At 45.5% G+C, this 26,857-nt stretch overlaps 1 protein-coding gene across 1 annotated transcript in view; it reads left to right on the forward strand.

The window, feature by feature from the left end:
• LOC142587116 (uncharacterized) overlaps positions 1-26,857 on the forward strand; it is a 74,495-nt gene that overhangs the window by 12,314 nt on the left and 35,324 nt on the right. Inside the window, exons 3-5 of the mRNA XM_075698004.1 lie at positions 1,979-2,132; positions 9,080-9,189; positions 10,384-10,513. Of these exons, the coding sequence (XP_075554119.1) occupies positions 1,979-2,132; positions 9,080-9,189; positions 10,384-10,513 (394 nt within the window). The remainder of the gene's footprint in view (positions 1-1,978; positions 2,133-9,079; positions 9,190-10,383; positions 10,514-26,857) is intronic.

The raw sequence follows: 26,857 nt of genomic DNA on the forward strand, positions 1-26,857 counted from the left end.
AACTTGCCGTGGTAAGGCGTGCTGGACACGATTACATGGTAAGGGCCGCAGTACCGCGAAGTAGTTTTTCGGAGAAGCTAACGGGCTGAGAAGGGGACCAGAAAAGGGCAAGATCGCACGCACTCAAGTGGCCTTGCCAGTGGTTGGGGTGGTACAACTTCCGGCGTGTGTACATCGCATAGGTGAAGGCGCGCAATCGGATGTGTCTCTTTGTTGTAGCAATGGCGTCGCAAGCCTATTCTCATGACAGTTGCGCAGGGTGCGGAAGAAGCCTGCCAAAAGGCGCCAGCGAGAACATGCAATGAGAGTAGCCGTGGTTGTCAGGGCCTGAGGAGCTGTACGCATAGGTGAGAAAAGGTAACAGAATGTCCTAGTCTCGGTAATTAGATGAAAGATAAATTGACAACATATCAGTGATCGTGCGATCCAAGCGTTCGATAAAACCGTTCTTATAAGGGCGGTACGCATTCATAAGCTTTTGTATGCTGGCACAAGAAAGAAGTAACGCTTCGCTAACTTTACACCAAACGCAGCTCTTTGAAAAGCTGATGAGGGGTGCGGTTGTGTAAAATGACGTCTTGCATTAAGAAGCCGATAACACCTGTAACGTGGATGGTTCGGAGAGGTCTTGTGATAGGAAAGGTCTTGTGATAGCCACATCTCGGAGGCCACGGGCAGCGCTTTCTCTTGAGGGTAATGAAGAAATATTTCCATAATCTATTCTTTTTATGCAGTGACTGTACGCAAAAGTGCACGCGAGTTGCTTTTGCCAAGTCTGTTCACTGCTGGTGAGGCAAGAAGCACGGACTCCTCTTCACGATACTTTGTCCCTTGCACATATATTCTCATTCTAGTTGATTTCAGACTGCATAGAATTGCTGCAGAAGATAATTTAACTTGTGGCATGTTTGACAGGACGGGTCAATGCACCATTATTTGCAAACAATGCAGACGGAGCAGGCAACCCTCGCTCGTAGTTTGCTGCCAATAACAGGGCGTATTGTTTGAGCCGCTGATGACAAGCCTTGTTCACTGCTGTCGAGTGGCGGCGCCACCATGCACTTTCTTCAGCCGAAGTGGAGCCCGAATGAAAAAGCGTTCTCGAATACGGTGGAATCTGTGTTGGTCGCGTGATCTTTGAATCTTCGCATTAGCTTAAGGAAGTGTCAGTGTTGCCGTTGCTTTATTTATCTTTCTTATTTATTTGTTTCCGTACGTAATGTCCCGAAGCCTTTAATGTAGAGGAGTGGGTTTTTTTTTCTGTAAGCAAAAAATTTTCAAACGTGGCTTTCTTGAAGGTGGTAGCATCAAAAACTGCAGCAACGGAACCAGGGAGATGATTTCATTCGTTTACATGTGGGTATTATTAAGGAATTGGAAAAAAAAGGTTGCTTCGGCATGAGGCGAACTCATGCTTGGAATTCCTGGTCCCTGCGCGAAAAAGGGGTAGTATAGGAGCCAGAATTTGCTGTTATAGAATTACTGGGCTAGTAAAATGCCTTTCGCAACCAAGGGAAACACGAGCACATGCGACGAGATTCGAGGCAAGAAAGACCAGGCAGTCATATTATAGAAGATACAATGGTTTCACCCAACTAATTCGATACAACAATTAGGTCGGCGCGGTTGGACACTTTGGAGAAAGCATGCGATAAGGTAGCTGTGCATCGGTCCTTGACAGAACTGGCGCACTTGAGTTTGACTCTCACCAGGGGTGCATGGGTATGGGCGTAACGGAAATTTCAGCGCAAACAGAGAGACACGGGGCTGGCGTACGTAATTAACAAAATCGACATGCATATTCCAAGATACAATAAGAGGAAACAGGCAGTAGGAGGTGTGTCGTTGACGGTGTAAGTGGGAGGCTGACTTAAGGAGGGTGTAGCATTCGATTGTTGCTGAGCGGTTGTTCCAGTTCAGTTGTTGTCGAAAAGAATAGGAAAATGCACTCGCCTGTTTCTTTCGTCATTTTGCGCAGGGCGATCGGTGATCTGGTAAGCACCAAACAGGAGGATATTGAGGGCGCCATGACCAAGCTCTTCAACGACAACTTCGTGCACTTCGGCATGCTGAACGTAGATAAAATAGAGGACTACGACACGCCCAAACCGGGCCCACTCCAGTACTTGAAGGTAAGCATACATATATACACGGCCACTATACCTATTTTTACTTCTTTATTATACCATCAAGGTATATTATTATAGAAGGAATCGGTCCCGCACGGTTGGTAAAAATAATTTAATATGAAATGGGAGGCTTAAACACAAGTGGGAATTATTCTTGATTAAAAAGAACACAGCGAATTGCGAGAAAAAGGGGGCCCGAAAATATATAATATCTAATATTCAAATGATGCAATGGTAACTGATAGTTTCATAAATGCATTACCACATTCAATAGTAAGTAGTGATGGGGAAAGGTGATCAAAGTCGATCGATATGGGGGCACATATGAATTTAAATATGGCTGTCTAGAATCGCTCGCGCAGGTCACGGTGATGCCTCAATGAAATAGTCTACGGCGATATATGAGGCTTGCTAGAGAAGCACGTTACTATGTTTGCGTTATACTAGAGATATGACCGATAAGATAAAATGAATAAGGCCGAAGACTTCTGCGACATTTCCAGCGAATTGGGTCTTGTCACAGCTCCCATAACGACGCGGCGAACTAAGGTTTACTACGAAGAAGCGTTAAACCGAATGCCCACGAATCTAAGCTGGCCTCGATTCTATGATGGCGGCCAAATTTTGGAAAGTCAGAAAATCTTTTTTAAATAATAATGCACATCCAATGCACACCTTAGAATCAACGGAAGCGAAGCGTTCGTGAAGCAGTTATTTCAAATGCTCCAAATTTGCCCATTTGTTTCCTGCGTCTATGGCGTAAGCGAAACCAGCCAGCTCATGCACCCTCGCGCACCTGTGCTGAACAATCTGACAATTTTAACTTCTATTACTGTCGCCCATACAGACGTAAGTCGGCTGTGGTACCCCGTCTGGAAACGCACTCGGGGGATGCAACCATGGGGAAGGCGGAAAATGAAAACTCAAGACCATGAGCAAAACGCGAGCCAAATTTCGACAAGTGGACTTGTCTTTTTCAAAGCTGCATATGCAAGGATAGCATAGGCCACCTTGGAATTGACATGTCCACATATGACACCTTGAAAGAGCAAATTCAACTTTTCGAAACGTCCGATCCCGCTTTCGCCTTTTTCTCCTTTCACAGTAAAAAGAAAGGTGTTCGTCTGAGAAAAAATTCATCTTGTCGCTGTTTTCGACGCTCGTTGCAAGCATTTGCAAACTTCACTCGGCATCTTTATCGACATCGCTAGATTCTTTACCACTGATTTCCAGCCACAGAACACTGTTTTACCCTTCGCCTGCATCGTTCGAGACACTGTATTGTCGCAATAGTCGAGTTTTCAGTAAAGTTCTTTCAGTGCCACCAATACCCTTAGACCATTATTCAGCCTAACCGTGGATGTCCCCAGCTGTACGCACGCCTGAGCGCATGTCCGGCATACACGCCACCCGCACAACGTATCTTCGAGGTAAACTGCGGCGGGTGCGGCGGCAAATGGTCAGCCGAGATAGTTCTGGCTCCATCCCCGCTTGGCCTTGAAGGTCACGTGATATCCAATTAGCGAGAAGCGTTTTTCCCCCCACTGTCGACGCTCTTAATTATGCCAGCGTTGTCCCGGCGACTACTCGCGTTCAACGAGTGAGATATGGTCAAGTTTATCTGTGCTCACGTGATACTACGATTTTTATTAGTAAGCGAGTGTTTGCTTCAATATGCAAGGCTGATAAAGCGTGAGTCTTCATTTGGTGTAAGTGGCAATTATCTTACTATCGCTAGCAAAGCGCCACCTTTTTGGCGAAACAGTGACTACTTTTCTACGCCGTGGTGTTCGCGCTTCTGTGGTCGGCAGTTCCTAGTGGTTACCGTAAATCTTCACTATCGATCATAGGCCGACACCTGGAGTTCGGACACTAATGTGAAAAAGAGGTTGGTCTCCAATGCACGCTGTGGAGGTAGTTGGACTGCGAAGTCCTAAACGAGAACTAAAACGATTGCTCGTTGAGACGTAGCCTGAAATTAATCACATGGTGATATTGGTGTTTGACTAAGATGCTTTACCGGCCTGCGACATCGCTTGCGCCACTAGTAAGTGCATCTACGAAGCGAAACAAAGAATAGAGGTTCGCACTTTACCACCCTTTCGTCGCGCTTCTTGAGCACACTGTTCTTCAGGAATCTTTGTAGCCTTCTCATGGCATGCGAAAACCCAAATCAGTTTCCAGGTGGGTTCTTCTTTTAAATACGAAAGCATTGTTAATCGCTCCCTGCAGTTTCGGCTTCCTGGCGACTGTAGCTTATCCAACCGTAATCCTTACCGGAAATTTCTTGCGGCGACCGCAATGCTCGAAGACGAGCTTTCTGTTTCTTTTCTTACAGTGAAGATGTATCTGCCTAGCAGGTTCATCTGTCCGTCCGTCTGTCGCCTGTACGCCGAAAACGCCTTCGTCGCAACCCCATGCGCACGCGCGAAAAAGAAATGAAGTGCGCCATTGGCTGCACCAGTAGTGACGCTGTTGCTTTGCGTAGCTGTCGAGCGCGCGCGCATCAGTTTCTCTCCGGCTGCGAAATGCGTCGGCCACGCGACATATGTACTCCTGAGGAGCAGGCACCTTTCGATCTGCAGCACCGCGAGCAGCGGTAACGAGCTCGTCTGCGCCGTATGGATGCTGCAGCCCGGGCAAAAGAAGAGGCTCGTGCAGCCGAGCACAAGCAGCACCTGCGTACCGAGAAGCGGCAGCCTAGCAAGCCGTTGTTTAATGGACCGTAGGGATTAACTGAGCGAATAACACCGCCTCCGCACGGAGTGCTTGGGCGGTAATCCTTCATATTCCCCGCACTGCCGGCCATCATACCTTGCTGGTGAAGCAGCGCACTGACACGGACACAGTGAAGACAAACAGGAAAAGACACTCGCTTCACTCGCAACTATTTTATTTCGGAACACATACGTCATATTTATATACCCGCGCACCCTCAGGCGTCAAAGAAAAATCAAGGCAAGATTAAAGGCATTTTTTAAAAATCATTTGCCCGCGCATACTCGGGCGTCAAAGATATGGCACCTATCTATCATGGTGTGGCAATCCTATCATAATTTGTTGCAGCCCTAACAACCATTTTTATCACACTTTTTTTCTTTTCTCTTTAGTGTACTTCCAAAAAGGCAACCTCACCATGGCTTAGATGTACAGATGGCTGACTGATACAACCTTCTCTCCTCTTGTGAATATGAAAGGCTTCGATTATATCCCTGGTTACTTGGTCCTTATGGTGTGATAAAACTGTGGTATCATTGTAAAGCGGCCAGCACCCATGTTGTGAGCAGTGCCCCTTAATGTGGGAATGAATGTTTCCTCCCAGTTACCTTTCATGCTCCAAAAGTCTCGTGTTTACACATCGACCCGTTTGGCCGATGTATACTTTTCCACACGATATGGGTAAACAGTAGACTACAGATGACCTGCACTCGACAAGTTTTTCTTTATGCTTGACTGTGCACTTACGACCATTTACTTTTACTTTTGTTGAAACTCTACGATCCTGTCCGGCACATATTTTTCCTAGTTTTGTTCGGCGCTGAAAAAACTACTCGTAGACCATATCTGCCACCTACGTTTTTTAAGTTATGCGCAATTTTGTGGGCATATGGTAGTGACACAATTTTTTTGCTATCAATCTCTTTTCTGTTGCGCTCTTTCTGATAGTCATTGCGCACATAACGAATCAACTTATAAGCTGATGTACAGAGTACATGTTTTTCATATCCTGCATTCTTTAGTCTGATAACCTGTTGGCTGAAAGTTTCTTTTATTTTTTCCAGGCAAGACTTAGTTAAGGCCGCCCTTAGGCACGAGAAAGTTATGCCACTTTTTACAATTTTAGAGTGTCCAGAATTATAGCTAAGCAAAGGCTTTTCTGATCGTGGATTGTATGACCAGCAAACATGGTCCGGTGTGGAAGTTAACGCCAAATCTAAAAACTGTAGCTTGCCATTCTTCGGCAACTCAACAGTGAAAGCCATTCGTTGGCTGTTGTCCTTGAACACTTTTAAGACTTCATTCACTCTTACGTCCAAAACACCATGTTCGACTATAACCAAAACATCGTCAACAAAGCGTAACACTTTTACCGCTAGGTCTTTAAGGTTTGCATCTATCGCTTTGTCTATGCTACCTAAAAAAATTTTGCTAAGTACCGGAGCTACTTTTGAGCCTATACATATACCGGACTTTTGTCTGTACATAACATTATTCCACATTACAAAGGTGGACTCGAGGTAAAAGGTTAATAGTTCAAGCAAAGTATTAACTGATACGCCACATTTGCTGACAAATTCCATCTCGTCGTTGTCTTCCGTTGTACAATGCCTAACACTCGATAATAAGGGACCATGCGGAATATTGTAATACAGATCCTGTACATCTATGCTGAAGAATTCACATCGTCCAGGGTTAGACGTGCTTCAGTACGTTACTAACGTTTCAGAGTTTGGTGAAACGAACGGATCGGTAACTATCAAGCCATTAAGGTGGTCTTGAAGAAATGAAGAGACAACCAACTGCCACGAGTCCCTTTCTGATACTATGGCTCTGAACGGAACGTCAACCTTATGTGTTTTTACCACGAAAAACAATTCAATGTGTAGCTGCACGAGCGCTTAACTGCTGAAGCAAGTCGCTCAAAATTCTTGCTTGCCAGTAATGTGACTGCTTTATCCCTCACCTTTTTAGCTTTTACGTCGACACGAACGATATTCTTTCTGACCGCTGCCATCGCCTTCTCTTGGAAGAGACCTTCAGGCACGACTACAAAACAACCTTCCTCATCAGAAGTCAGAAACCGTAAATCGTTCTTCACTCCAAAGTTCACTAGATTCTTTACGTGTTGCTCTTTTCTGTCCTTACGTGCTGCTCTTTTCACTTTGTCCGTGTCAGTGCGCTGCTTCACCAGCAAGGTATGATGATCACTCACCAACTAGCCCAACTTTCCACTTTACTGCACTGCCGGCGCCGCCGCTGCCGGGGATGGATGGATGGATGTTATGAGCGTCCCCTTTGGAACGGGGCGGCGGGTTGCGCCACCAAGCTCTTGCTTGCGGGGAGGCGAGGAAGTGAGCGCCATCTAGTGGTGCTACTAGAAACCCAACTTTGCACGCATCGGGCGCCTCCCGCCTACTGTTTTGAGTTTTTGCCAAGAACGCGACAGGCCCATTGGGAGACCGAGCTATGCAAACAGTTTACCTCTAAAGCGTATTCGCCTAAAGTAGACCGAATACGGTATATACAAGTATTCCATACCTTGCAGATCGCGTAGGAAGAGCATATGGAATGCACTTAGTATTCTTAATGACACATTAAATGTGAGTACTCCAAAGCAGGTTGCATTAAATGTGGACACCGATGTACTTATATTTTTGTGGGCGGTTCAGTTTCTTTACCAGAATAAAGTTGCTTTGTTTTTCTAGTCCCATGCATACAATTTGTGCTTATTCACTTTTATTTATATTGCGCATATTTTTACTAGGAGGAAAGCACTAAGATTGAATATTAGCATTGCTGCACATTCCGCCATGATCGGCGAAAAAAAGTCAGTACTGCAAGAAACAATTTCTATTCGTTAAAAAAAAAGTTGCGAACCCACAAAAGACAGCTCTGCCACACAGCACTGCGCGCCGCAGGCGCTCATTATTCGAATCGTCAGCCCAGGCGAGGTGAACTGAGTAGTTTTACAGAAGATCTATTCATGTCCGCATCAGAATGCCTATTTTCATATTACGCCAACGAAATTTGTATATCTAGAATCTGGAGGAGGATATAGCACAGTGTATACGTCGTAAAAGTAGACTAAGGTTTACGAGGTTGTACGACTGCATTGCAAAGCCGGTCAGCGTACTTCCCTGGCAATCCATGGCCGGTGTTACAATACCTTAAGTATCGGCGTACCCATTCCGCTTGCTTATACAAAGAGCCCGAGCGCACAAACCCACAGACCTAGAAAGTACGATAATTCGCACACACACACACACACACACACACACACACGCACACACACACATATATATATATATATATATATATATATATATATATATATATATATATATATATATATATATATATGAACTTCTAGTAGTACTACTTATAGGAACTCAGTCAAGTAAAGTTGATGATGTTGAAGTGATACGGGTCAGTTATCAGTTACCATTTGGTTCAGTGAAAACGGAAACGATACATCTAGCAGTGATTCTGAACTTGCGACATCACGGCCGTCGTGTGATCGGTTGTTCCAATCTATTCCGCGAAGGTTAAAATGCAGGAGTCCCAACGGCTCTAGTTAAACACATTCACTGTTTGCGTTCCCTAGTGATTCGCTTTAGGACATCTGGTGAGGTTGAAGGCGTTAATGCAAATTGAGCAGTAGTAAAGTAATATCAATCTTAAGGCTAGCAGCTGCACTTGAGAGAATCCTGATGGGCCCTTCGCCAGCTTTGGGCGTTGTAATCACGTAGTTGTAGAGTGAACATCCTTCAGCATTTATTCGATCAGCAAAATATTATGCCGAGAAACACCGCGAAAGCAGTTAATGTCAGCCAAATCCCGCCTGCTCATGTTCTGTCAACTATATGCGGTATAAAAATTAAAGCTTGTTGACTGAACATAGTTACCGCGAGACCATCAGGAAACAATAATAACTGGTCTGTCGGATTCGGTCGGTTAAAGAAAAGTACTCAAAGAAAACGTCTAGCGGGCGCATGGTACTAGACGTTGATTGCTTGTGCCGCTAATTCATTCAGTCGCGCATTGAAGGAAATAACTTGAGGAGTAAAACTCTTTTTTAGAAAATCGTACCAGTGAGTAAAATGTATGCTGGGCCAGTTTGGTACGTCACGCTATACATAGAATATGAAACAAGCGCTAAAAGAAAAATAATAATGACAACGAGATGATGAAGCCTCATTTCGCTGTTTTTCGACCCCCGCTTCGTCCAGATTGTGGGAGATTTCCAAACTACACCTGGCCACCACTGCGCCTTGGGAGTAGGGCTCATGAATGGAAGACTAGGTGAACTGATCCTGGACAAAGCCAAATTAGCCACCGAGTGAGTATAAACTGCCGGATGGGAGCCGTCACCTAAACCTGCTTTGAATTTCAGGTCGTGGGTTCGTTACACGGCTGTGGCGGCAGGATTTTAAAAGAGGCAGCGTATACAAAAACGGCATTGTACCCTGTTTCGATGAGCTTTCGCCTTCTCCGACTCCGTGTCCACTAGCGTGAACAATGGCTTTCATACTTTTTGGGTAATAAAAGCCTAAATGACAAGCTGATAGCATGCCACTGTTGGAATGCGAACCCACAACCTCTGCGGGACGCGTGCTTAGCACTGCCAACTTGTGTTTTGTCGGTTGCTGTTCCCACGACCGCGTTCTCACATATTTATGTGCACGGTAGTTAACCCTAGGAGGCGGTGGCTAGCGCTCCCCGTGGCCTTACGTCGGCGGGAAATGTCGGAGATCGTATAGACGGACGCTGTAACGTTAGAAGGTGAACTTTGCGAGTATGCAGCTCACCAATGAAGCCTCGAATGCCGTGTCAGGAGGCTTCAACCCTGGCGAAACTCAAGGCCCTTTCTATGCAATGGACTATGGACATTGTTCCGTCCACGGAAGGAAAAGAAACTGAGACGGTAACAATTAATCCGCAGCACTACATTAACGCATCCTCGGAATCCCGCCGTCCAGCCTAGAGCTTTTAAAGCGAATCTCGGCTTCTCCTGCCGAATTGTGTATCACGAGGTCATACGTCCTTATTCCTGCAGCAACAGAGAAAGGATTTCAACAAGAGAGGACACTTCGTAATAAACCTTTTCTTTTCTTCATTTTCTACAACTTCACGCCGTAGTCGATGGGCTTGGTGGATTGCATGCCTTGAACGCCACCCTAACCGCAACACGCTGTAAGACTGCAATCGGGGCAAGGTAAGGTCGCCTAATGGGGTGTCATTTACATGCCTTAAGTGTGCGCAGTTGTTACTAGTCATATGTAGCTCTCCGTTTCAGTTTAAAATCAGAAATGTAATTTTTAGTTCTCACTTCAGCATGAAAACGTAAGATAAAAGGGAGCCCATTTTCCCCCTCGCTCTACACGCGTTACTCCTGCGATGTCCTGTTATCTTCCGAACAAACATTCGGAAAGTTGCCGGCGGGCGAACTTCGCTAAGAATATATAAGAAGCGTCTTGTCGCTCCACCATAATCTCTGTCGCCACCATGTTTCTTTCCTTGTTTTTCCTTCCAGAGATTTCCCAAAAATAACGCTTATTGTTATCAAAGTACACACGGAAAGAGCCGGAAACATTGGTCGGCTGTACCCTATTGCACCGAACCCCGACCGTGTGGACATAACAGCTTATTACACGCTGTCACTGGTGAGCGAATTTTTAGTAGGGAACGCACACTAACGTGGCCTGCCCCATTTTCATTAATCTATAGCCAACCTGTAAGTGGCTAGGATCTCGAGATTTATTCGTGTTGTAACATAGACAGAAAGCTATCATAACGAATGGCCTATACCTCCAAATGCAATGGCCCGTACCCCCGAGAGGCAGAGGCTACAAGCACTCAGCAGTATGAGGCGAACAGTGCATAAATTCGGGTAAAATGTTGGCATGAGCTATTGGATTGAATCATTCGTATAATTAACTGGCCATTGCGTTGATTATCGGCACTGATTTCGTCATTTAAGGAAAATTTTCAGCGCTAGCTAAACGAGCCCGCAGAACACATTTCGCCACTTAGCAACACGCGAACATCACGCGTGTCAATAAAGAGCAAGCTCAAAACAAACCTCCGATCCACGTCGTTGGCGAGCCTTGCCAGGTTTCATCAGCCCAATCACCGATTATCAGGAGTTGCAGAGATGGAGCGGGAACGCTTGGCTGCAGTGGCTAAGGACCTAAGCTTATCAAAGGTGGAGATGATGGCGTTTTTTGAGAGGGCTCAGCCGGAGCATGTTAAACAGCAAGCGTGCGTGCGAACATTGCGAACAGGAAAATAATCTGATATGCAGGCTTCGATGCAGCTCAAGAAGGTGACTTCCAATCGAACAGACATACAATCTGTACAAATCAGCAGCACCTCATGTGATAACGCTCCATACACTGTTTCACGAACTGTGTGCAGCATTATGAAAAGCCATTGCTTTCGGCAAGCAATGAGAGAACAAGTGCAAGTCTGAAAACTAATTGGAAGACACAGTCTCGACAGTATCCTCTCAGTGGCTGGTTTCCGAGGACATGCCTGTTCAACCTTTGACTGCCAAACTTTGAAACTTTTGCTATGCTGCGAACAGTAGGTGACAAACTTTGGGCTGTAGCCGACAGAAGCACAAATGAAAGAAATTGATTTACACACCAAAGCGTCATGTAAGAAAATCAAGCGGAAATTTTTTGCTGTGTCAGCATAGTGCGAATGCGAAAACTGAAAATATCACTTTAAATTATGCCGTAATACCACCATATGTAGTCACTCCACGAAAATTATTTGTAGTGTGCGGCATCAGAAATGTTAGCATAACTGAGGAGAGCGAGTTTGGAAGGCGGTACAATGCAAATCGCAGGTGCGCAGACGTTCACTATTTTTTTTTTTTTACAGCAAGTCTGTGCACACATAAGGGCACAGCCTTTTCTTGTAATTGAGCTTCAGGACAGCTGCACGTGCAGTTGATAGTGAGAAAACATGCGCAGAGGCCTTAAGTGTGCACCACACACCAACACTGTGAACAACATAAAAAACAGCATTGCCAAACAAGCAGTAAGCGTCATCAAAGGAATGAGCATGAAATGTAATAAACAAGCTAATGTCATGCTTAGGAGGTTTACAGTGTGTATTAGCTGAGGTCTTAGAAAAGTCATTGCACAGCTCTGTTCCGGTTCTCAAAATGCTTTTCAAGCTCATGATTTTGCGTGCTTATCTTAAAGGTTAGATGCGGATTCGGCAGTGTGTATCACCTGGACATCACGGATGTCACCAATACTGAAATAAGGCAAAAATAAACAAGACCTAAAAATTTGCAGATTTCCAGCAATGCCCGGTGATAAGGATGCATTTAGGAGTAGCAGGAACGCGTTCACTTGGGTCCCTAAAGCGCTGTTCATGTCGTGCGATCAGCATCTGCTTTGCTTTTTCACGCCATTCCATTTGCTTTTTTCGCTGGTTTGTGCGTACCTGCGTCCCCTCCCTTTGTATTCCTCCCTGCAGTTATGAACATTATAACATGCTGCCCATCATAACAGCAGAATCCCAATAATTCAGAAGCGGGATATTTCATTGCCGTAGGAGCAGGTGTGCTGCCCCATGTTATGTTTATGCTTTAATCTGATTATTCATATTTCTGATAATTTAAGCCAAATTCTGGCGTCCCCTCGAGTTCGAATTGTCGAACCTACTGTAATCTTAAATGTGACAACAAGTGGTGGATGAGGATAAAATTCTATGGTGAGCGGCAGCAAAAGTTTTGCGGCTCATGTCATGGATGCCTTTCACAACCCGTCTACTGCCAAGAAAGCAGAACTGTGACACAAGGTCTGTGTTATTCAACTAGGCAGCACCCATGCGCAAATGCGAAAACGACTAATTTGTATTTGTATCACTTGATGATAACGCTCCTTTATTTGCACCCTTTTAATTTATTTATGCAGCTAAGAATTTTCTAATGCGCCATGACCATGAGCACCATTGTGGCTTGCTAAGAAGTATCACGTGTATGGGCAACACTATGTGGCTTCTGCTGGCCCTAAAGCAAATCTGTGGCTCGCATGAATCAGGGTGTCTACCAAGTTGACATTTCCAAATTCCCTGAGTTTTCCAGGTTTTCCCTGAGTGACGTTGCACACTTCCCTGAGTGATGCAGAACTATGTTTTATGTCAAGACGGGCTGAAACCATATCGCCTGATGCTGTCACTCTCTAGTAAGCATATGAAAAATATAAAGAAGCGACTTAATTTAATTTGAATACTAAGGAGCAGTGTTTATGTTATTCAAAAAGAGAATAGAAGGCAGGGGTTAGTAAAATGCACATCAAATAAAGTATCTTCGAAAAAAATTGCAAATGAAGTCGGACATTCACAAATACGAATAAAAAGGAGATGCACATAGAAGCAAATATATCCGAATATGAGCTATTTCTATCAACTGACAGCAAGCTCAGTGGTATGAGGCTTGAACTCTGTCACAATTGAGATTCGCTCTCAACCGCTCGTAAGTCAACCTCAACTGTCCTGACATATTCTCAGCCCATGCACGACGCCTGAGTGTTGTGTTTCACTGCTTTAAAGAGTTTATTTTGGTTTGGATGAGGGACACCTGCATCTCGGCATCAGCCAAAATTTAGTTTTTTGAGCTCAAACTTCTTCAAAACGGTGGCTGCAAGCTTCCTTTCCCGTTTATTCCTCAATGCATACATCATTTCTGTTCTTGTCCTCCTTGTGCCACTCGTTCACCCCAAGGACCATTTGAAGCATCTTGGCCAGTTGCACAGTCCACGACCGATCTTTAGAACTTCCTAGGGGTCGGGAAAACGTTCGAAAAATCGGCCAGTTGGAAAAAAATAAATGCGTGTCATTTACTGCCCTTAGGCGCTCAAACCGCGACAGGCACGTTCGAAAACGCTCTGAAGGCCTGTCGGTACACATATTAGGCATATCGGCGCTTGTACTGTGGCAGGAAATACAGGGTGCACGCGTGTATAATTAAGGAGTGCATACTGTGTTCCGTGCCAATGGCCCCTTCCGACACTTGTTATGCTTCACTGCAATACTTTTGTGTGTCCTGTACACAGGCGAAGCTGACATTCGGGAACCGGCATTATGCAACGCACCGTGTTTTCTAAGTTCCGAAGCCAATCACGAGGACCACAAATTCGGAGTCCGTGCCATCGCTGACAGCAGCTAATTCTTTCAATAAAGAACTCGGCACCCAACGGCAAGAAGCTTCATAGCGAACGTCGAAGCAGCTAGGCCTAGCGTTGCCGCAGTGGTGGCAACGGCTGCCAGCGGATCTGCGTGCGAGAGTGCCGGTTCAAGGTGGCGAAGTAATCAAAACGGAAGCGGTGGTACCTTTGATTATTGCCGTTTCGTAGCCGCGGTCACGGCACAACGTCCCGAAAATCGGTCGGCGAAGAGTTCTTGCGTCTCAAATTTCACACGTTCTGATACGTTGACTCTATGGGTTACGTGGCGGTGCCGTGAAGCCATCCAAATTATCGGGAATCCGGAAAGTCGGTCGTTGACTGCACACTGGCAACTCCTCGAGCCGACGACAGCGCGTCAAAGACGATTCATTACGATTCCTGTCTGTTGCTCGAGCCAGCATTACCGCGACTTTCGACCCTTTCAATAAAATTGGCGCTAATTTTCCCTGGTAGAGGCCAAAATTCCCTGAGTTTTCCCTGACTTTTTCCAGACTACTCAAAATCCCTGAGAATTTCTGGTTTTCCCAGTTATCCCGGTTGGTAGACACCCTGCTGAATTGTAGCTATTCATCATATTGTCCTATAAAAAACTTTACATTTCTACACAATACGTGGGCGTTCCTCGAAGCAGTGGTTTTAGTCAGATAATGCAATCATGTCACAGTGTGTCAGGACACGTAACTTTTTTCATTACTCAACCTTGCCTCTTGACAGGTTCTTAAAAACAGGTACACTAGCTGTGGGCCATCAAAACATTAATGACTGGGCTATGTTGCAGGACAACTGACTCAAATATTAGTGACAAAATGAGCATGTTTGTCTTCGTGTCCCTCCTCCCTGTCACTCTATCATCAACATACATTTTTTATTCTAGACTACAGTAAAATAGTTGTGAGCAAAATTTTAATTACGTACTTGGCATAAGCAATCAGCTCACAGCTCAGATACCAAAGACGATTACCAACATGGTGCGAGCACCCAGTCGAAAGCAACAGCTACAACAATAATGAGGTAGAAATGCACACCAGGGAGTGGGAGACATCTCATGCATGTGCAGTTGAGATCAGTAGACTCCTCAGTGCTGCTACCTTACTGATGTGCCAAGAAGCGCCTTATTAGTGTCGGCTTAAGCCACTCACCTTGTCAGGGTCCGTGCTGCCATGTGTTTGCGTGGCCATCTTTTAGTAGGCGCTTTTACATTGAATACGGCATCTTTGCATCGTGCTACATTATAGAGAAGCTCACTTTCACAGCCCTTTCTTACGCCCTGCTAAGGACACGACACGCATTTTGGTAGATTGAACAGTGTTACGGGTGGGCCTCCGTTCATCATCCACAAACACTAACCAATCAATAGTAGTGTCACCAAGGGTTCCCCTGCCGCAACTTTATCTCCAGGGTATGAACAAAACAACACCTTTGCAGTTAAACCTCACACAACCTACGAACGCTGCGCAGCTTACATATTGCTACGGAAGGATGAAAGAAGAGACAGAGGAAGAAGATGATCACGAGACGCTGGCTGCTGCGTGTTGTTACTAGTCACTCATATTTAACCACACTGACTCTGCTTGTAAATAGAGTCTTATGTCCCCAACATCCCCGTAACATATTTGAGGGAGGTGCGGGGTACCACGGCTGGAAACAGGGCTGCGCAGTGGACGTCGCGTCACCGTCCTCACCATGAATGACGGTGAGCACTCGGGCTCAACGTCGTTGCCACCTCCAACGTCTCCTTCGTCCGCTACGTCGCTGTCCCCTTCGGTTGTGGTTGTGCAACACAAGCATCCCGGAACTTTCTGCGAGACTGATGGCGACGACGTTGAAGAGTGGGTGGCTATGTACCAACGTGTGAGTGGAATCAAGTGATAGGACCCAACGTTCATGCCAGCTAACCTGTTATTCTACCTAGGAGGCACGGCAAAGGTGCAGTTCAAAAACCATGAAGACGAGCTGAGCAGCTGAGACACATGCACAGAGAAGTTAACAGAGTTGTTTGGCAAACCAGCCGGCCGTATATGACCACAAAGCAGGAACTGGTCTCTCGTGCCCAATCCCCCACAGAGTTCTATGTTTCGTATATCCAGGACGTTCTGGTGCTTTGTCGTAAAGCCGATCACGACATGACAGAAGCTGAGAAGGTAGGGCATGTGCTGAATGGAATCGCTGATGACGCCTTTAATCTGCTCATGTACAAAAGCTGCTCTACATTCGATGCTATCATCAAAGAGTGCCGACAATTCGAGCAGGCCGAAAGCCGACGCCTTCTACACCCATTCACCAGACTTGCCAATACTGCCGCAACGTCGATGTGTGGAGATCGGACCGCACAGCAGCGTGCGTCGCCATCAGAGAACGTGGTACGAATCGTTCGACGTGAGCTAGACGCGATGGCGCCCACAGCTTTCTGTACGCGTAGCCCTGATATTACCCTTTCTTCAGTTCCCCTCGTGCAAGCCATTGTTCGTCAGGAACTTAAATACTTTGGCCTACATTCTGTCTGTGCCGTTACCAACCCCAGAGCCAACGAACGCCCTTCTACTATTTTCTCTCCAGCCCGACGCTTCTCTCCGCGTTATCGCGACCAGACTGAGTGGAGAACTACGGACGACAAGCCGATATGTTCAACTTGTCGTCACATTGGTCATGCCGACAGATACTGTCGCAACTCATGGCCCTCAACACCTCGCACGCCGACCAACCTGAGTCGTTTTAATGGGAATGCCCACAATGTTTCGCCCACCGCCGAGTCTAACAGCGCGGACAACTCTGCTAGGAACACGGGCTACAGTCGCTCACCATTGCCGCGCGGACACCAGTCTCACTCATCGCAATCACGTCGCCCATCTTCCCGTTCGCCGCAGCCACGTCGCCCTTCGTCCCCTGTGGCTTTCGGCCCCACCCTTCCGGAAAACTAAGAAATGCAGCCCTCGGAGGTGCTGCTGCATTGCCCACTACTGCAGCGAATTCTCTATCTGTGTCTACGAAGAGAAGTGTAATTGAGGTTAAGATAGACGGCTTTCCTATCCAAGCACTCATACTGAAGCCTATGTATCTGTGATGAGTGTATGCCTATGTAGACGTTTAAAGAAGGTCCTTTAAAGCGGCCCGAGTGCTTCGTGTGGGCTACGGTGGCGTGCTGGTTGTACGTGGGATGTGTACTGCGCGCAGAAGTATAGCCGGCCACCCTACTTCTCTTTGGTGTGATCGACAATTGTCCTCACGACATTATCCTTGGATTGGACTTTTTATCCCATCATTCTGCTCTCATCGACTGGGCAACCAGCGTTCTTCAGTTAGAACTGCCTCAAGTCGCCGATGGTCTGAGCACCACTCCACCGAACTTATGTTCGCTTCAAGATGTGTGTCTTTCACCTGAGGCCCGTCACTTAGGTCGCTTTGACCACACAACCAAAGATTCCCGACGGTGAATAGGTCCTTCGCCCTATCGTCGACCTGCTTTTGAACCGGAATGATGCTCTTTCACATGCGGTGATGACGATTACTAATAACAACGTAGTTCTTCCGCTTTTGAATTTCAGCCTGTGCCCTCAAGTGCTTCCAGCCGGCATATTCTTGGCCAGCGTTTCTAGTGGTTCCGAATTTGACATTGATAGCCTGAATGCCGAGAGTGTTTTATTAGCTCCAATTGCAGCTCACAGTTCCGGTTCCTTAAGGTTGACTTCGCGAAAATGATTGCACCTGACCTCACCTCTGCACAGGCCACGGACATACGTCTGCTGCTTGAGTCGCACAGTGACATCTTTGATTTCGGCGAGAGGCCTTTAGGCCAAGCATCTGTTGTTCACCACCGTTTAAACACTGTAGGCACGAATCCTATTTGTCGGCGTCCCTATCGGGTATCGCATGCTGAAAGTCGAGTCAACCAATCAGAAGTGGAAAAAATGCTCCGCAAAGGTGTCATCGAGCCATCAGCCAGCCATTGGGCTTCGTCTGTCGTCCTTGTGAAAAGAAAGAGGGTACCTGGCTTGTTTGCGTCGATTATTGCCACTTAAACAAGATTACACGAAAAGACGTCTACCCACTACCACGCATCGATGATGCCTTTGACTGCTTGCACGGAGCTAAATACTTCTCGTCCATCGATCTTCTATCAGGCTAATGGCAGATTTCAGTTCATGAATTAGACTGCGAGATCACGGCCTTCATCACATTGGATGTCTTATATCAGTTCAAAGTCATGCCCTTTGGTCTGTGCAATGCTCCTGCGACATTTTAACATGTGATTGACTCTCTTCTGCGAGGCTACACATGGACCACCTCTCTCTGTTACTTAGATGACGTTATTGTTTTTTCTCCCACGTTCGGCAGGCACCTTACCCGACTCGCTGCCGTTCTTGCGGTCTTCTGAAAACCCGGCCTCCAACTGAACTCCACGAAGTGTCAATTCGGGCGCCGCCAGGTTACCGTGTTGGAACACCTCGTTGAGCATCCGGTGTCCAACCAGATCCGGAAAAAATTTGCGCCGTACGCAGTTTTCCTGTGCCAAATTTTGCTTCTGAGATGCGCTGCTTCGTCTGCCTGTGTTCTTACTTTTTCCATTTCGTCAAAAACGTCGCCGACGTTGCTCACACTTTGACAGATCTTCTAAGAAGAACGCTCCGTTATAATGCGGCCCTGAGCAAGCTCACGCGTTCACCGCTCTCATTGGGTTTCTGACCACCCTTTCCATACTTGCCCACTTCGATCCATCGGCACGGACTGAAGTCCACACTGATGCAAGCTGCCACGGCATCAGCAGAATGATACCGAGTGCGTGATAGCTTACGCCAGCTGCCTGCTCTCACCTGCTGAGAAATTACTCCATCACCGAGCGGGAGCACTTGGCTTTAGCTTGGGCTGTCGCCAAGTTCCGGCCATATTTGTACGGCCGCACGTTTTTCGCCCTCTGCTGGCTATCTTCCCTCCGGGACCCCACAGGACGGCTTGGTCGCTGGGCTTTGCAGCTCCACGAATTTTCAGTTGTTGACAACTATAAGTCTGGACGTCTGCACAAGGACGCTGACTGTCTCTCGCGTCACCCCGTGGATCCTCGTGAACCTGTTGTGCATGATGCGGTGACTTGCGTGATGGCTTTGACCGACATGAGCGAAATGCGCGCTGAACAACGCGCAGCATCCTTACAGTCCATCATCACCGGAGTGTAATCTAGCCGCACTGACGGCACGTACCGCATGTTCGTGCTGCGTTACGGCATCCCCTACCGCCGCAATATCAAACCTGATGGCCCTGAGTTGCTCCTTGTCCTTCCTCGCCATGTGCAATCCGTCGTTCTCGAACAACTTCACGATGCACCGACGGCAGGACACCTTGTAGTTTTGCGAGCATACGACCACGTAAGGCGCCGGTTCTTCTGGCCGGATCTCTACCGCCGTGTGCATCGTTATATCGCAACTTGCGAATTGCGTCAGCGCCGGAGGACACCTCCCCTGCCACCTGTCGGCTGACTCCATCCAAGTTCCCTCCGAAAAATTTTTTTCGCGTACGCCTTGACCTGCTTGGCCCTTTTCCAACGACTAGAGGGTCGCTGTCGCTACTAATTGCGCGACACATTACGCGATAACAAAGGCGTTGCCGACTAGTTGCGCAACTGACGTCGGCGATTTTCTCCTTCACGACGTCATTCTCGAGCAAGGTGCACCTCGACAGTTACTCACAGACCGCGGCAGCTCGTTCTTGTCTGGAGTTGTGGACGATCTCCTCCGCTCTTGTGCCACTGGGCACAAGCTGTCCACCGCCTACCACCCGCAAACGAACGGGCTTACGGAAGGTCTCAACCGAACACTCACAGAGATGCTGTCGATGTACGTTTCCAATGATCACCGCGACTGGGACGCCACGCTGGCCTCGTCCGGACATGACACCACAGTATATTGACCTTTTTATCTTTTGTATGGTCGCGACCCCACTTTGCCCTTTGAAACATTCCTACCTTCTGTGCCCCGTGTTGCCACTGAGTACGCTCGTGAAGTGATCGAACGCGCATTCATGGCGCGTGAAGTCGCCCGATCTCGCTTATTAGCCTCGCAGCATCTGCAAAAAGTGCGTTTCGATGGGTGCCATCGTGATGTTCAGTTCGCCCTGAGTGCTTGTGTTCTGCTTTGGTCACCATGTCGTCGGGTCGGCATCTCCCAGAAGCTTCTTTCTCGCTATACAGGGCCTTATGAAGTCCTACGTTAAGTTAACGCCGTCAACTACGAGATCGCGCCGTTACAGTTTCATCCATCCTCAAGTCTGCTGCCTGTTGACGTCGTGCACGTTTCGCGGCTGAAGCCATACTTCACTAGCAGTTCTTCGCCTACCATGCGCCGAGACGGCGCTTCATCACCCGGGGGTCCTGTTACGGAAGGATGAAAGAAGACAGAGAGAGGAAGAAGATCGCCAGACGCTGGCTGCTGCGTGTTGTTACTAGTCAGTCATTTTTATCACCATAGACTCTGCGTGTATATACCTCGTAAATAGAGTCTTATATCCCTAACATCCACGTAATAATATTTTTAGCCGAACTGTGTAAAAAGACAGGTCAAAGGGTCCTGGTTCCTACCATGTGACGTGTATTGGTCATACATATTTGGGCTACGGCTCACTGATATGAAACAGCTCTGCGACATAAAACAGAAATTTCATTGACAGAAACCGTTCACGCGCAATGATTTGCAGAAGAATTGAAAAGCCGGCGTCTTGGACCACATGATGACCAGATGGACAAAGCCAGACACCAGGTGCCACACACCAGGTGGCCACACACCAGGTGGCCAATAAAGTCAGTTAAGAAATTCTGCATAAAACCGCATCTGCCATTTCTTGTATAGATCTACTAGTTGCTGCAGGGCAGTGTTAGTCCTCTTGCAGAATATATAGAAATAATATAGAGGCCACAATCCGGCACGCTACATATTTAGGTACATAGACAGCTTCCTTTTTGTGCACTTAGCACATATAAATCATAGCAGGCTGCAAGCAGCCACGGTCTGCTGCTGCAAAGCAAGAAGATGTATTGTGAGCCATACACTTTGCATCTGTGATGTTACTGGTACAAATACTGCCAGATATAGTTCCTACTTATCGGAAATATCTGTGATTACAATAAACATGGCCTGGCAACGCGTAATTAAATCCATTTTATGTTCTTATTTGATATTGTTCAATAAAAGTTAGGCTTAATCCATACCTCTAAGCAGAAGCCAGGCATTTTCAAAAGCGGTTGCGAAGCACCTATATTCTATTACAGAGACAACAGAATGAACACAAACATTTATAATGCTACCAGTTTTCGTAACAGCACAGCATTTCAGGGTTTCTGAACAGTAAGGATTGCACAAGTAACCAGAGAGCACATTCCAAGAGCATTCGTGTGCAAGAATTTGTAAACGAGTGGTTCGTCAATATTCCAGTGGGACTGGTCCACCCATGAAAAGTAGGCAGAAACCAGGCTGCTGGCCAGTTATGAACAACTGTTATGAAAGCCTGCACATGGAGACCTTTGCGAAGCTAGGCCCCATTGTTACTCTCTTGTCCTAGTCAAAACAGATTCCTAAGAGAACTAGACGTTGTTTTAACACCAACACAAATAGAGCTTCCCAGTTACCTTTATGAAGATGCAGCGTATAGTTCAATGAGTATAGTTCAAGGAGACAAACACAGGTCACGCCAATTCATCAGTGCAACCGTAGCTATGTGCCAAGGCCTATTGACTGGTTGGTGCTTACAGCTAAAGTTTATTAAAAAATCAGCCCGTTTATATAATTAACACGCACATACGCACAAAATCAGCACTTACCAAAATTGACTTGCCTCCTTTACATTCATTTTCGCCTTATGGGGCACGACATCATCTGTGTGGCATCTACAAAGAAATGAAAATCTTCGCCATAAACCTTCCAAGAAAAACTACATGCATAAAAATTGATTGATGCAGTTGCAGTAAAACTTGGGCAAGCTGCAGCCAAGGGCAAATCAGCACATTGTAAAACAGCGGTACAGCTGAATCCGCCATATCGCGGTTAGTAAAACGAAACGCGGCATTTCTCTTTATTATTAATGTCAAAATGTGGCTTATGGGGCAGTTTGGCAGAAACAGTGGATCACTCCCTCAAAGCTCAAGGCATGACAACTCCGTCTATACGTCGAAAAATAAAGGTGTATGTGACGTGTGGGACGTCAGATAATGTAAAGTCAAAATGTCGACCGTCACGTTTGTTGACGTGAGGTGCTGTGAGGAAGGAGTCAAATGCATAATCAGATGGGTTGCACAAGTGGACGTATAATTAACACGGCACTAATATCACATATTACAATTTCGCTATTTACGCCAGCAGAGCGTTTCATTGTGTGTTTATAGGGTTGTTAGATTCAACCACCCATTCAGCTCATCCATACTTTACTGGTCTTCGCGTTGCACAAGAAATGTAACTGCAGATCATTTTAATCTCGCACAATGTAGCAATATATACGGAGAGCGTATGCTACAGTTCACAGGCAATAAACCTGGAATGGACTATCAGCGGGAGTCATTAATTCCTCGAACTTCCCTGGTGCCCTGAAAGAATATTTCCCTTCTTTGTTAAAGACAGAGTAAATCATGAATTTCTTTAGAGATCTGTACAAAGCAAGAAGAATTATATTTTTAGACTATTTTCTGCTTATTATATGTAAATTAGTATCACGCGATGGTGATGTTTTCTTATGCCTTGAAATGGCATATTGCTCTAGTTCTTGCTCATTATGCACGTATTGAATATCAAAAATTGTATGTTTCATCAACCAGTTCAGTACTAATCGCTATTGTTTGCAATTTTTTGTGGGATACGTAAAAGATATCGTCACGTGGTGGTGACGTTCAAGAACACAGTAGCAATACTGTGAAAGACAAAACTAACTTTTATTGGGCGAACCTGTGCCCACAAAAACAGGCTACACTTATAGCACAACGATAGCGGCGAACACGGTCGGCGATCGTCGAAAATCTGATCAGCGGGTCAAGCGCGTCGGTTTTTATACAGCAGTCGTCGAACGTTCTAGACTAATCGTTGGGACCTGCGTGCCTTCCACAAAGTTCTACACCATTCGCGTCAGGCGATGAAATCAGTTAACATAAGGCTCGGCGACAACAGACAGCGGATAGAAGCATCGATAACTTTCCAGAAACTTCGGATACATGCAGACGTGTCCCGCGCTGCGCGGTAACATTTGTTAGGTGGCGGAACTTGGTCGCCCGATAAAGATAAGTACACGTGCCAATATTGACATCATAGTACACATCATTACATTGAGATATGTATTCTCCTGTATTTGAACTGTGCCCCTTACACTGTTCTTTGGTGCTCTGATGTATTTACTTACTTTTCGTTGACTTGTGAATTGACAATCAACTTTGTATATACAATTACTGTTGCTCTTTTTTTTTTATTCCTCCTATGCTAGAATTTCCTTTACATTTTTTTTATCGGACCTTCAACTAGCCTTCGGCTACAGGTCCGACCAGTGGTTGTTACTTGTGTTTAATATTCTGAAAAAAAGTAAACATCTTTCTTCTATGTATGTAAAAAACACACCGGCAGCACATGCCTTTTATGTCAAATTTTCTCTGACTGAAATATCAAAAGTGCGAAACCATAACAGAAGGTGGGCCCACGCAAGAAGCCTTGTTTCCGCAAGAAATCTCGTCTTCGTTTACGAGCTTTCTGCTTGTAGATTTTACCGCCAGCGTTCCCCGGTGACCATTACGGTCACATAAGCTGCAGTTGCCAGGACGCGTGAAAAGCAGTCAGGGATATTTGAATGGTACCTCGTTCCACTCCTTAAGGCGAAACTTAAGCGTTGGGTGTTTCTCATCAGTGTGCCGTTAATAAGCCTGGGCAATAATAATAATAATAATAATAATAATAATAATAATAATAGTAATAATAATAATCTTTATTACAAATAATCAATTTGTACATACAATTTTGCTAGGTCTGCCGAAGCCTCCTGTGGGCTTGTATGGCAGAAACCTGGCATTCAGGGCATTGCATTATGTAACCTTATTACAGACAAACTAAATGTCAAACTAAAACACATAAATAAAAAAATAAAGAACCTATCACAGGTTCCTCAGGTAAACATACCGAGTAAACAACACCTAATGTTAAAATGAAAACACGTAGCACACAATAACCATTACAACGTAGAAAACATGGCGCAATATGTAAACAAAGTTACAACCTATCGAGAACAAAAATAAAAAAATAAATGGGATAACAGCGGAAACAGCCCCACATTAATTTTGGCAAAGATCACACTACTACAAAATTGACTTTGTACATGTGAAAATAATTCTATCATTGCCTCTGGGGTCTTCTTTAATGCCGACAAATTCGTCTGATCCAGTACAGCACTGGGAAGGTAAATGAACAGGTGGGGGGTGTAGTACCTTCTTTGTCCTTTTCCATAACGAGTTATTCTCCTAGGAACTACATGTTTGGGATGTCTACGAAAAGCAACACTTTTATGGAGAGGTTCTCGGAAAGCATTTCTCCAGAAATAACGCATCACAATTGTCGAACGAGACAAAGACTCGAAATCGGGTATTCCTAAATCTCGAAATAAGTTATCCGTGGTTTGATTGTACGCAACACTTTTTTAGTATGCTTAATAGGCTCTCAATTTTATGTTTCCAAAATCCGCTGCAATTCAAAAAGCAGCAAATGTCGTACCTTAGATGCGAGTAGCCTATGGCATGCACTATCACTTTTTTAATCTTGGTCGGTGCCTAACTCCTTATACGGTAAAGGACACAGGCAACATTACGTAATCACGCGTAAATTCGATCCATTTGAATATTCCATGATAAGTCAGTCTCAAAGTATACTCCAAGGTACTTGACACTATCTACATGTTGTACTGGGGCACAGGCACAGGCTAAGCAATCAGAACCGTGAAGGAACGCATGTTGACTTTTTACCAGCGCCTTCAACGGATTTCTCAAACATACTAATCGAGTTTTCTGAGCACTGACTTGTATGCGATTTTTTCCAAACCAGTTCATCACATTTTTTATGTCGCTTTGAAGTAAAACGACAGCTGCTTCGTTCTGCATGTGCTTAGAAACAAGCAACGTATCATCTGCATACTGGAAAATCGCACATCTAGTTACTTGTGCCAAGTCGCCAACGTCCGAATTAAAAAGAAGCGGAGACAAAATGGAACCCTGTGGAACTCCTGCATTAGAAACTGCAAAGAACTGTTTTGGTCGCCAATACATACAATCTGAGGCCGATTTACCAGGTAGTTTTGTATAAATTAATGGAAATGTCCCCGAAACCCGTAATTGGGTTGTTTCGCACATAAAATACTGTGGGTTGCCGAATCGAAAGCCTTAAGATATATATAAAAAAAGCCCACAGGCTACCTTGTTAAGTTCAAATGTTTGATGTAGACAGAGAGTTCTTCAAAAAGCGCATGCATGCTTCTACTAGACCCGAAGCCATAATAGGAAGATGATAAAATATCATATTTTAAAACAAACCCATCAATCGTTCCAAAGACTTGCCTTTCCCACAGTTGCGCTAAGATAGGAAGAACAGAGATGGGGGGATGGTTCTCTGGCTTCGAAGCACCTTCGCATTTAAATATCGGTATCACGCGTGCTCTCTTTAGTGCATCTGGTATTATGCAAAGTAATGAGGATTCTATTAAAGATAAAATGAAGCGGATCGACCAGAACTGTGACGTTGCTACATATGTATTCTGCTGATATGCCATCAAGTCCGACAGCGCGGCTTTTTCCAGATAGATGCATCAATCGATATATGTCTTCTTTATTTAATGGTGGAAGAAAAGCCGAATCTAGTATTGAACCAAAGCGAACGTTGAGACGAACAGGATCGGTGGGTCCATTATTATCAGCGCAAACTGAAGAAAAGAAATCATTGAGGCTGTCCGAGCAATTTTTATTGATATATCCGAAACTCATTGTTATCTGGTCCAAATACGTACCTTAATAAGCGCCTCTAAGCTCATTCGCCATGGACCAAATTTTAGCGCGTTTGTAACGCGAAGAAAAAAATTTATTGCGATAGTAGTTCCTCTTAGAACAGTGCATCAGTGCTGCAACTTTGTTCCGGGCTTCTCGATAGACATTTTAGAGTTTCGTCATCAGGGTGCTGTCGACACCGCTTCCACAACTTTTCCTTTTCTTCAGTAGCTTTTATTATCCGACTGCTCAGCCAATATAGGTGTGGCCATCTCTGTTGGACCAAGACTGTTTTCCTACATGCCTTCTTTAAATCGTAAATCAGCGCTATAAAATTAGTAAATGCACTGTTGGGACAGCTATTTCCTAACATTGCCTTTCAGTCATAGAGAAAAACTAGTCAGTCGCATTTAAAGCAATCAAATATTTCAAGGTATTGGGATTCTTTACTTTGGGATTGCTGGAAACTTGCGAATAAAAGCTGGCTACATATAAAATAGTGGTCTGCCAGCTTTTTGTCACTCGGACGGAATTGTTATTTGACAAATCTATAGAATGGACCATCACGTGGTCAATACAGTCACAACACGAGACATAAGAAGCTCCTCTCGCGTAGCCTCGTTAACAACTGACTCAATGCCATAGCCACCTAAAATGTTCAAGTAAATGGTAGCCATGGATTTGTCTGAGTTTAAAATGTCCATGTTAATGTCTCCAATGAGACAAACGTTCGACAACTGAAACAACTGACATTTTGCTCGAGCTCATTCAAAAATGTTTGCATATGTGCGGAGAGGGGACGATAAATCGCAGCTAACAAGAATGCC

This window comes from Dermacentor variabilis, chromosome 7 (assembly GCF_050947875.1).
Source record: "Dermacentor variabilis isolate Ectoservices chromosome 7, ASM5094787v1, whole genome shotgun sequence".
Taxonomy (NCBI): Eukaryota; Metazoa; Arthropoda; class Arachnida; order Ixodida; family Ixodidae; genus Dermacentor; species Dermacentor variabilis.